Source organism: Ambystoma mexicanum, chromosome 3q (genome assembly GCF_040938575.1).
Source record: "Ambystoma mexicanum isolate Mex_15411 chromosome 3q, UKY_AmexF1_1, whole genome shotgun sequence".
In the NCBI taxonomy this organism is placed as follows: Eukaryota; Metazoa; Chordata; class Amphibia; order Caudata; family Ambystomatidae; genus Ambystoma; species Ambystoma mexicanum.
The window spans coordinates 455,023,851-455,036,917 of NC_090926.1; the positions used below are offsets into that span (position 1 = coordinate 455,023,851).

Consider the following 13,067-nt stretch of genomic DNA (forward strand, 5'->3'; position numbering starts at 1 on the left):
AGAGTGATTCCTAGGCAGAGGCGAGTCTTTGGAAAGGAGATGTCCTGGAGGGACATCTCAGACGCTCCCGAGCCAGGGGTGCATTTAGAAGTTATATTAAAGTTTCCCCGGTGAAGGGTGCACAACAAGCAGCTGCTCAGCAACACTTCTGATGCCTGCTCCCAACCTCTACACCAATTAACATCTGCAGAGGACAAACACAGGTACTAAAACATTTACCTGCTGCTGCATCTCCTCCACCATCCGGTTCTGTAACTGGAAGTCCCTTCTCTGTGCTCATTATGGCCTCCCAATAGACACTGACAATGCACTAACGGTATCCTCATGTAACCAGGGGGAATTCAACAAACCTTCAGGTATGCTTTATTTTTAAAGGCATTAGCACACATGATTTTTGGTCATGGATGCTAAGTACTATAAGACCAGAGATGGTGAGACCACACTCTTGGTAACAGCACCATCAAAGCCGCATTAAGGTTCCTCTATTTGCCCGGGAAGTTAACTTGTGCAACAGGCAGGCCTTAGACGGCAGGGCAGGCAGGCTACCTCCTATGCTCTTATTGCTTCATATTTTTTATCGGTGAGTTCTGTGAAAGACAATTCATTGCCTATGAGAGCCTAGCTGTGGATATCACAGGATAGATATGTCTGTACGATACCTCTTGGAGTGCATTGGTATGTTTGGAAGATGCTACCCGTATAATTTTAGGCAGCGAGAGAAGTTGAAATCTTTCTTTAATTTTGTTAAATCCAGTTGAGTGATTAAGAGGCACCCCAGTCACCTATTAATACCATGCTATGCATAGCTATGCTCTCATCAGCAAGACATTGTTTGTTTTCTATTGAACAGCATGTTGAGTTATGAATTATGTTCAACAAAATGAGTTCATTTAGGCAAAAACTGAACCTAATCCACAAATTGATGGGGTTAGGCGATTGCTGTATCACACTCGAATCCGAGTCACATGTATTCAATTATAACTTCACCTTTTGAATTAATCCATGTTAATGAGTTCCTGAGTTTGGCCTTCAGGGTTCCACAAGTTAAGTTTCTTTTCTGTGTTGCTTTCCAAATAAACATTCATTTTTATTTGCATTATTTGGATTTTACAACTAATTAAAAAATATAGAGTATCGGACCTAAATCGATGATAGTCTAAAGATGATTGATCATCAGAGGTAACTCCTATTTCGAGAGGAATGCGGTGATCTATTTCTTATGTGTATGAACTCCGTTCCTCAGTAGGTAGATGAAAGAGATGAAAAAGATGAAAGAAAGTAGTGTTCCCTTCTGGTTACTGGGATCAAAGTACAATCTGATGTAGGGATCTCCCTGATCCGTATTAATCTACTCAGGTCGCAAGAGAAGCCGACCGGTTTCAGTGGTATAGGAATAAATGTCACCACTTTCTTCAGGGCTGGAGACACGCACCAATTTTGTTGTGCGGTCTGGTTACTTCTTGTTGAACGAGCTCAGTCTCTAGTATCCAGGAATAGGAGGTCGCCCCAATAGAGCTGTAGGAACTCCCATCTATCAGGGTCCTGGATTCTGAGAAAATTGCACTTTGATCCCAGTAACCCGCAAAATTGAATGCATGACAATTAATATCGCTATTTACCCGGACAGCATCAGTCAGCACAGAGGGTCCAGTAATTGGACACACACATGGTTTACCATCCAATCCTGGGGAAACCTGAACAGTGTTCAGATACTTAATTCATTGAGGAATAAACAAATATTATGCTCTGGTACTCCGCATACAACTTGACTGGTGACAACACACTCATCATGCCTTTTGTAAAATGCCTTAATCTGGACAAATCAGTAACAGGACACATGCAAGACTGCCTATTTGGTGTTGATCAATTGTACTGTTAGACGAGATCCTTATCATCACAAAACAATCAGTAAAATGCCTCAGGTGTTGCTTATTTAAGGCTGATACAAGTTATCCCATACTAATAAACATGAAAGATGAATCCATGGTGCTACATGGCACCTCTGATAACATCAAGAAAGCCGGAGAATGCTCAGTACTAATAAATCAACATGGACACAACTAAGCAAGCAACCACAGACATTGCATCTAATAACCGACCTCCCCTCCTACTAACCCTTTCATAATCCTCCTCCTTCCCACCTTAAACTAAATACATCAAACAGAAAATAAACACACAGCAGTGGCTGAGCTTGAAAACTACATCAGCACATTACAGACAGCATAGAAACACCCATGTTCAAAGAGCAGAAGTCATTAGCAAACAATGGGGCATTAAAACAAGACCCAGGACTCCCACATGGCAACACAACCCCCATGTGCCCTAATCCAGCTCAGCTAGAACATCACTATCACAAAGATAACAAGTTTCACCCTCGCCAATCTCTAGGCAGTTTTGACATTCTCATTGCCTACATGCCCACAATCTCTATTGCCTACATGCCCTCTTTAAGGTCAGCTACCAGGATTCTGCCCATGCCTACATGGCCTCCTACTTGTGCAACTGCTCATTCTCTACCTTATGGAACTCGCAAACCTCAACTTCACCCTGCTCCAACCGGGAGTGCTGTATGTTTCTTTACTTCGACCTATGCTGTACCCACTACACCTTCTGTCTGGGTAAGCCTAGCTGCTCCTTTGGCTTCTCACAAGTACTTTAAGAAGGAATTAAATTACATTAAAGGTAAAGCTAGGACTAAACAGATCTTTAAACTTAACTGATGTTCTGATTCATGTGGCTTGTTGCTTAGTTCAGGAAGGTCCACCTGCCTGCTTTCAGCAAACAGCATATTCACAGTAACTGTGGTTGAACAAGGGGGTAGTGAGTGGCTTGAGTGGGCACCACAGTTTAAACAAACATTATCAGATTGTATCAATCATGAACGGTATTCTGGGTTAATCAAAACCTGGAATACACTGTTCCAGGGAAATAACTATTCAAGCAGACTGGTGAATCTAATTAACCAGAATCAGTAACTCCCTTTGTTGCAATCACTACTGCATTCTTGATTCAGTTAAGACATGTGCTTATTGATACAGCATAAATCCTTAAGAACATAAGAAATATTGTCAAGCTTAATTGCTTTGTCAATAGTCTTTTATTGGCATTCGATCTGCCTTCTTTAAAAATGCACAGGTGCAGAACCCAAAAGCTGACTGATTTCGGACTAGAACGTCCATCCTCAGGGCCATGTCTGCTAATGAATACACTTTACTTCACCACAATCTTTGTGCTGGTAACTGGAGTACTTGGTAAAGTAGTGTGCCACATCCATGGTAGAACTATTCCTCCAGATGATATTGTGTAGTAGCTAGGGGGCTGCCCACTAAGATTCCAACGCAATATCTTAGAAGTTCTTTCTCTACTGAGACATACAGTTTCCTGATCCCCTTTAGAAACTCTGGTTTTAAAGAGTGATGACTTAGAGGCCGGACGTAGATGGTAGGAAAGCTAGGTGCAGTGCCCAGAATGAGCTGCCACCTTGTTTATCGAGTAACTTTGGTCAGAGGAAGTGGACCATACCAAGACCAGCAAAGGACATCTGGTCCACGTTCTGGGTAAAGGATTTCAGGAGAGATATCATTCTGATCAACAATACATACCCCGACTAAGGCATTACTGCTCAGGGCCAGAGTCCTGAGCCTTAAACTTGAACACTCGAACTTCCTGAGCTGCTCATATTATTAGGAGCCCTGGGCTTCAGTTATGATCAGTCAGGGAGTTAATGGGGACATACAAAGGCAGTGGGACTTCATCCATATGATTATGTGATGCATGATTTTTGATCCAGTTCTAAATCAGAAGAAATCACTCTGAAAATGTGTCCTCCAGGTGGATTTTTCTTATGGACTATTCACATGTAAAATATTTAATCAAAATGGGAGGGTTATTATTTACACCCCAGAGTTGTGATCAGTGCGTTTTGCTACTAGCCATAGATGCTGGCTTGCGTATGGCTGTAAATGTGATATTGCACATGGGATGAGTTTCCATGTCCAGAGTACCTCCAGTCAGAAGCATGTAAAACTTCCCAGATGAAGAAATTAATTTAAAAAGCAAATGGACTTGAATACAACACAAACCCTTGCTGTTATCTCCCAAATTAGTTTTCAACATCTTTAATTTATTTATTTATTTATCTGTCCGGGGGTGAATTTCTTTGGGGGTTGGACTGATTATTAAATAAGGTTATTTTGTGGAAATGATCAGCAATCTCTATTGGCACCCAAACATTACAAATATGTCCTCCTACATACTTTGAATTCTAAAAAGTGAGGGGTCATCGTTTTAATTTCTCCACTAGGGGTGAAAATGTAACGCTGCAAGCTACAAGTGCGGCACACAAAAATTGCTCATATTTTCCACATACTCGCAGCACACCATTTCCTATTGGCCAAGAATCAATTATCACAAGCCAATGGCTAGTGGCATGTACCAATTCTGCGGCCTGCAGAAGGTATTGGGAGCATTGCATGTAACTTTTGTACTTGAACCTTCATCACTGTTTGTTCATTTCACCTGCAACAGCTCGTGTCAGCTCTGTTGACACATTCTTATTTACATCATGCCCATCCATAATGATGTCCAAAGTGTGGGATCTGACCATACCTCTGCCATCAAAGCCAGTCAGAATTAAATGGCGGCAGTGATTTTCTTTGAAATAATCTAAAACTTTTTCAGCACTAATCCACATATTTGGAGCCACCACTGATTTCTGCTTATGCAAGAATAAAATGGTGGTTGTGGCTAGAGGGCATTGATTTCAATATCCAGTTTTTGGGAATCCCCAAGAGAATGGTAGCCACCCTGGCAGCGTGGCCTCGCATTTCTAAGTTCAACAAATTCTTCCAAAAAATGTCCTGCCAAAGACATTGAAGTGAAAAACAGAGGCGTCTACACAACAGATTCAAAGTACTTTGCACAGCTGCGGATTCCCCAAACCCCTATTTGCTTATTCTGTCATTCACAACCGGGGTCCCAGTTTATGCGTCAATTGTAAAATATTGATTTCCAGCAGCAGAAAAAATATAAAGTTTCCTAATTTCTTCAGCAAATGAATATTTCACCCGGCCTGCAAGTGCATCACAAACTAAGCAAAACCAATTCCACAACACTTAAGCAACATTGCCCAGGCAGGGGGGGTGGCATTATTTATTTATTTAATGTATTTATTTGTAGGGCGCTGAAGGTCGTAGTGTGTCTGCACGCAAACACAGACACAGGAAACAGCAACAAAAAAAGTCAGGACAGGTGACCAACTTGGGCAAGAGAGTCAGAAGCGGGCGGGTTCTATTTCAGAGAGACATGGCTGTAGACTGTGTTAATTGAAAAGGAAAGTTTTCAATCTCCGGGGAAAGGGATTGCATTCCTTTACCAGCCTGAGCTCCAAAGGCATAGCATTCCAGATTTTCGCAGCCTTGAAGGGGAAGGATCTGCCTAGACAACTGGAGAGAGCGAATTTAGGGATGTTGACCAGTGCCAAGGCAGAGGAGGGCAGCTTCCTTGGTGGCTCATAAAAGGACACCAGTTGCTTAATATAGACTGGGGCAGTACCAAATAAAGCTCTTTCCATGGATCGGGGAGAAGGGAACTTTACTTTGTTACTTATAATGCGCTAACACACCTGAAGGCCCCATGGTGCACAAGAAATAAAGCACAATTCAAACAACACAAGAAGTCAAGACAGGGAGACAGGCAGCAAGGAAAATCGGAGCATCTAATCCACCCCTTGTAGTCTTTACTCCCTTTCCATGGTGGCCATTGCCGGGTCAGTGACATGCAGGCAACACTAGTGTTCCCGGCGACGTTCAGGGACATAGCAGGACCAGGTAAGTGGGGTGGGAGAGGGAGAGAGAGGAGTTGCGGAAAAGAGGGGTGGGGCTGAGGGGAAGGGGATGCAGGGGAGCGCACACTTAGCTTTACCCGGCGGGGGGAGATGGGGCCTCCAGCTCCGAGTAGGCTCATAGTGGGGTCTTACGATGTGGTAAAGACCCTATTCTGAGCATCCTCATTGGCTGGGAGGTTGAGGCCACGCCCCCGCCAGGTACTAATTACCATTAGTCTTTCAGATGCAGTCCTGCAGGGCAGGGTACCTTCCCAGTACCATCCTATACATATTAAACACTGTTCACTTTTGTATCTATCTTTAGAAAAGTTCAGTCGTGCGCTAGTATTTCAGGTAAGGAAGGCTCCAATAATCAGATGAGTACACAACAGTATGTTTGTTGGCAATGGGAAATGAATCCGAGAGCGAGCTTACTGTTGAAAGCCCGACATGTGAAAACCCCTCACTGCTGAGCCACTGCAGTTCTGCTGTGTGTCCGTGCTATGGGATTGCCCGGGATTCAGTACATCTCCAGCTCAGGCTCTCATACCACAGCATACAGCAGAGACACTAAATAGTTCAAAGTGACTCTGGACAATCGCTTATAAGTAAGCACATCCAAAACATTATCCACTAATAACCCAGAGATGGTAAACGTGTTAGTAATCGAGTAAGTAAAATGTGCCCTCTGCATATCAACAGTAGTGCCATCCGCATCCAACGCTAATATTTAAGTAAATAGTTGGCAACTTATTTGCAAGTAATGGAAAGAGGAGACTGTTAAAGCAATGCAAAGTAGTCGTTTCACAGGTCGCATACAAGAAAATATTCAGACTAAAAAGTACACCAAACATCACCCTGTGACCTTCTGGATTGAAAGATCATCTGAACACATCACCCATTTGGCATGTCTAAAGTGGTTGGAGTGTAGCTCGTAATTAGATATCTTCACGTAGCCCTCGGGTACCATAATGTTGAGTACATTTTATAAACGCACACAGTTTAACAATATGATTGTGTGGATGACATAAATTCGCTACAGCGGACAGCACTCGCCATGTTTTAGAAATCACTTCCATATTCAGAATACAAACTATTATAATAAAGGGGAGACATGATGAAAGAAGATGCTTGGGAAATAGTATTTTACATTTAAAGGACACAAGTTTGCGAGCAAGCATGGACACATTCTGGTACAAGGCACTACTTTAAAGCTGCTCATTGATGGCGCATGGATTCAGAATTCCATCGTCATTATCGAAGGATTCAATAGGTTTCATTTTCAGAATGTGCTTTACATATATTATGCTGATCGAATACTCACACTCAATAAGGTGATGGGGAGTGGATTCCGTGTCTTGACTGAACTGGAATCAGGGTTTTGGAAAACGGACACGCTCATGAACAATGCCGCTCACGCTGCACCTGGGTGGAACCACATTGTCCCGAACGTGGATGGCTATTCTCATTTCCATGACAGAGAATGCATGCTTTTAGAAAATCCAATCACGGCTCACATTATACAATCTTTTATACACTGGCAGTTATAGAACAAACGTTTTACTTCTAAGTGTACTATCGACAAGCAGGGAATATTTCAGTAGTAGAAACTGCAAAGCACAAACACACTAGATTGATTGCCCTTCAATCACAAACAATATTAAATAAGAATCGGTGCATCCAACTGCCTTACAAAAAATAGCAATACATATATGTACCTGAATAAATGGCTGGTCTTCTTTTCCTTCACTTAAAAAATCTTCAATGAGGACAGATCCTGGTTTCCCATAGTTTTCATTTCCTGACAGGGTGTCCGGGTGGCTTGAACTGGGGAACTTCATTTGGCTTGTTCCAGAGTCTGTCGTTAAACAGACATCATGAGAATAGGTCTGGAGAAAAGCCCTGACTCCATCAATCCCCACAAACTGAGAGGCAGGAAGCGAATGGAAATTAACCCCTGATGCCCCAGAGAGCTGGGACTCCCTCCAGTGATGGAGCTTGATGGCCACAAGCAGAATGATCAGCAAAAGGAACAAGAAGGAAACAACAGCAACAGCGATCACCAGATACAGCGTGAGGTCCGACTCCATGGCTGTGGGAGCTGAAGGGTTACTGACGTCATGAAGCATTTCCGGCATACTGTCAGCCATCACTATGGTGACCGTCACTGAGGAAGAGAGAGGAGGCTGCCCATTGTCCCTCACTGACACCACCAGATAGTGTTTAATGGCGTCTTTCTCCATAATAGGGCGGCCAGTCCTGATTTCCCCAGTGTGGAGACCTACAGTAAACAGGCCCTGGTCTGTGGTCCTCAGCAACTGGTAGGAGAGCCAGGCATTCTGCCCAGAGTCCCCATCAACAGCCACCACCTTAGTGATCAGATACCCCGGCTCAGAGGAGCGAGGAGCCATCTCCACCCCAGAGGAGCCATCCGTGGGGGCTGAGGGGTATAATATTTCAGGGGTGTTGTCATTCTGATCCAGTATATAGAATGTCACAGTGACATTACTCGCCAGAGCTGGAGAGCCGCCATCTTGGGCCTTCACTTGGATCTGAAAGTCTCTGAACTTTTCAAAGTCGAAGGACTGAAGTGCATAGATGACTCCAGATTCAGAATTAATGGAGATGTAGGAAGACAATGGAACATCCCCAATGTGTCCATCAACGATGGAGTAACTGATCCTGGCATTCTTGTCCCAATCCAAATCTGTTGCCTTGGCAGTGAAAATGGAAGTGCCTTGAGGTACGTTTTCCATTAAATAGGCACTGTATGACATCTGCTGAAATACTGGCGGGTTGTCATTTTCATCTGTAATTTGAAGGTTGATGGTTTCGGTTTTAGAAAATGTTGGAGTTCCTCCGTCTATGGCGATAATCGTTATGTTATATTGCGGGACCTCCTCCCTGTCCAATAGTCCAATGGTCACCAAACTGTAATAATTTCCAATCGACTTCTTTAACTGGAAGGGGAGGTGAGGAGGGAGGGAGCAGGTACATTTCCCGTTTTCTCCCAAATCACGATCATATACCCTCAAAAGTGCAATGACTGTGCCCGGAGGACTGTTTTCTGGAATTTGCTTGAGCAATGATGACATTACAATCTCTGGGCTGTTATCATTCACGTTAATGACCTCTATCAAAACTTTGCAGCGGGAGGTCAAACTACCATCACTTCCTTGGATTTCAAATTCATAAAATTCAGTCTCTTCAAAATCCAGACTTTCAAGCAACATTATTTCTCCAGTGCTAGAATGTAGTTTGAATTTTTGTAAAACGTTTTGATTTAGTGTGTTAAAGGAATATGTTACTTCTGAGTTTGTGCCCTGGTCCTTATCAGTAGCTCTGATGGTTCCCACAACAGTCCCCTGGGATACGTTTTCTAGCACACTGACCTTATAAAGAGGCTGCTCAAACAATGGGGCGTTGTCATTGAAATCGAGAACAGTGACCCGAATCTGAGCAGTGCCTGATCTGACCGGGTCCCCTCCATCAGTGGCTGTGAGGATTAAGCTGTGCACTTCCTGCTTCTCTCGGTCCAGGGATTTCTCCAGCACCAGCTCGGCATATTTTCTGCCATCGGTTCTATTCTTCACATCCAGGGTGAAGTGTTTATTTGCACTGAGCTGGTAGCTCTGGAGAGAGTTCACCCCCACATCTGCATCGTGTGCCTCTGGAAGAGAAAATCGTGCTCCTGGTGCTGTGTTTTCAATTATTGGTAATGTTAATTGATCGGCAATAAAGGTTGGAACATTGTCATTGATGTCTTGAATTTCTACTTCCACTGTGTACGCTTTCATAATCTTCTCTGAAATAATCTCTACATTTAACAGGCAATCAGCTACGTGTGCACACATGCTCTCCCTGTCAACTCTGTCGTTAATGTATAAATGCCCCTTGTTCAAGCTCAGGCCAAAATGCTGCTTCCTACCTCCAGATTCGATGCGGGCTCCCCCTTCTGATAACTCCTTGGGGTCCATCCCCAGATCCAGAGCCACGTTTCCCACAAAAGAGCCTTTCCTCATTTCCTCGGGAATGGAATAACGCAGCTGCCCAGAAGCGGCTCCCCAGACTGCCAGCAGTGCAGCGCCAAGCAGCAGAGGAGCCCGGGGGTCGCAGAATGTCGGTGTCCCAGCCATTGCATGGACAGGGGAGGCTCTAGGGTCGCCACTCACTGCAATTTGATGCTTCTTTGCAGGTCCGAAAGGGAGGACTTCACCGGAGGTCTGTGCTGCTCGGAAACGTTTCCAGCCACCCAGAGACTCTGCCAATTTCAGCTTATTTATACCACGTGATTTGCTGGATCATCTCGGAGTTTGGCTATTTTATTGGCGAACAGCGGCGCCCAGTGTCATAAAGCAATAACTACAATTCAGACATGATATTACAGGCTCTGGAGTGGACGACATATCCCATTTTCAAATGGACTTCGGCAAAGTCCAAGAGTGCATGTGGTAACCAAAACTGGCCTCAATGCCATGGAAAGGCATAACCTGGGGTTATGTTATGTAACGTGTATCTCAGGCTATGGTGGCCAGCCACAAAGGTTCATGCAAACCTACTGGAAGCATACTATTTCAAAATGGGTGCGCCGGTGTGTTGCACATGTACGAAAGTCTTGTCTGGTGGTATGGGCCACGTATGACTACTCACATCATGAATCGGGAGTGGCTGATGGCAGCACTATTTCAGTGTGTGCCCATAGTTTTTGCAGCAGTGCCTAAGGTTCTCCACAGTGTGGATGCAGTCAGGTTTTTTTCTCAATGCACGGGTGCAGGGGTTTACAAGGTGCAAAGCCAAGCTGTGTGGCCCAGCTGCCCTTACTGGCTCTGGACAAGCGAATCATGGGTCTTGCTTTGGAAGGATCTCAGATGCTCTGCTGAACCCCCAGTGTCTCCTCGCAAAGATACCTATGTGGCTTACATTTTGGGTCTCCCTGAAAATATATATTTTTTATCCCCAGTTCCTGTGTGTTGCCAATGCCTGCTTGCTGTCTGCACATTTATTGTTAGAGCAGAGACTTCTGGACGCTTCTGTGATACTGAAATTCACTGAAAGTTCAAAAAAGGCAGTTTTCACTTCCACGGTACCATGAACAATGCCCAACTGGATGGGACATGCCCAATAGGGTGATTGGTTTTGGTGGGCGTCAAAAACCCATGTCTGGTTCTAGAAATGTCTACTTCTGCTATGGATCTGGACTGAATACTGGCCTGGCCGCCTGTAGAGAGGTACAGCTTTCTAGTAAATCCAATGTCCTGCGTTGGCTCAAACCAATATCAATTTGTTAGTAGAAGATGTGCGACCTTACTTAGTCCATTTAACCCATCTTGCTCATGGATCGGAAAGACTGTTAATGCAGTTTAACAGTCATCTTTCAATGGATAAATATAGAGGGACCCCTCGTCTAGGTATCCAGTCATTTTATCGAAAACATTACCAAGTAGTACATAGCAGAGTGGACAATAACACTGAAAAACACAGATAAGATAAAATAATTATATAAAAGGGTAGTGGGTTAAGGGGTTAAAATGAGTCACGATGGGGTTGGGGTGGCGTTATAAGGGTCAAAAATCATGGGGCTTCATCGCGTTTTGACCGCAATGAAATGTACGACTCTGTAACTGTGGTCGGTAAAATCACATATAACCCTCATCTGTGTGAGACATTGTATGCACCATCAAATACGTGGTGCACCTTTCATCTCTTTACTAAGTGCAATGGTGACCAGAGTCAGGCTCACATCAATGTTTGGTGCAAAATCAACAGGATGGATCCTGCCTTATCATAAAATAGCCTGCACTAACCGCTGATATTGGGGGAAAGAGACATTTGTTTCTAATTGGAGGGGGATCATGTATACAATTCTTAAATCATATATATATCTGGGTTAAAAATCTAAAGTTGGAAACTACTAGCCAGCCATAAAGCCACTCACCACCTCAATTCTACATATAGACACAGCACACCATTGTTTACACACCAAGAATCAATTATCACTAGCCAATGGATAGTGACAAGTGCCCATTTTGAGCCATGTACATATGGCTGCATATTTTCTGAGGAGGGTCTCTTATGGTCAGCTGTTGTGCCCTTCGTTCCTGCAGGGTTTTGAGAACATGTTCACCTGCCGACATTAGGCAAATGAGATAAGAGGCAGTGATCGCCAATGAGACATTTACATAATGAAGGGGTCAATGCATGATTTTTTTGCTATATGGCAGTAACAGCTAGGCAGTTCCTCAGCTCAACCAATGACAAAACCACTATCTGGGGAGCAGGCAACCCTACAGATAAGGGGTGTATCAGCCACGTTTACACCCTACAAATTGGCAAACACTCCCCAAAAATAAAAGTAGGGGGTGAAAATACTCCCAACAAAGAATAGAAAAAAACATGTAGAATCTTGCGCCCCTGCTATCACCCTCAGAGCTTCATGGGTGTTTTTGGACCAGTAGTGCATGTAGTACCACAGGAAGCAACTATCATTTTAACTGCCTGATTGGAAGAAGTAAACCAGTCTCTTTTAATGTGCATGAATAACTAGGCGCAAAGAAATTATTATTGCAAAAACATTTCAGTTAAAGCATCTCTTTACTCGCTTATAAAATACTCTCATTGGGAAGTGGACTTGGATTTTTACTCCCTAAAAAATCATTTTATTTGCAACTTTAAAAACTAGAGAGTAAAATACTCCCACTTGAAAATCTTATCTGGAGCACTGGGAGCAGGCGCCCACTATATATAGTACTCATGACATTTCATGATTGATGCTCAGTAGCTTTAGTAAAGGGAATTGGTGAATGCCACAGGCACACAATTTAGAAAGTGCTAAAATGGGAAATGAGTGGCAAAGCATATCATCCAGCAGTGGCAGGCAAAGCAAGCCGGGTTGTTTGCTTTAGGCACACACCATTGTCAGCTGCTCCTACCATGAGAGTAAAATAGTGCTACAGAAGCGGTACATCCTCCTCACAACAGAACTTCAAGATTGGACCTACACATTTAAACAGAAGTCCCTGGTGTCAAAGCAGTTTGAGAAGATGACCTGTAGGTTGATGGTGAAATACAGATTTGACAAGTGGCAGTTGGCAGTAACTGACATTTGTGACTTGTCACGCCACCCCTGCCAGTTCCTGATGGATAATAATTTGAGACAGGTCTCACATAAAATGTGGGCTGGCCAAGTATTCTGCTGTGGTGCAAAAGTTGGATGTAAGAATGTTAGTCCCAATTGATCCTGGCC

General features: G+C 43.7%; 1 protein-coding gene across 18 annotated transcripts in view; it reads right to left on the minus strand.

The window, feature by feature from the left end:
* LOC138582666 (protocadherin gamma-C3-like) overlaps positions 1-13,067 on the minus strand; it is a 1,158,828-nt gene that overhangs the window by 651,830 nt on the left and 493,931 nt on the right. Inside the window, exon 1 of one of the 18 annotated variants that reach the window (XM_069654170.1) lies at positions 7,543-10,067. The exons of the other annotated variants lie outside the window; for them this stretch is intronic. Coding sequence (XP_069510271.1) covers positions 7,543-9,960 — 2,418 coding nt within the window. The 5' untranslated portion in view covers positions 9,961-10,067. Of the gene's footprint in view, positions 1-7,542; positions 10,068-13,067 lie in introns of those variants that run through there. 18 annotated transcript variants of the gene reach the window in all.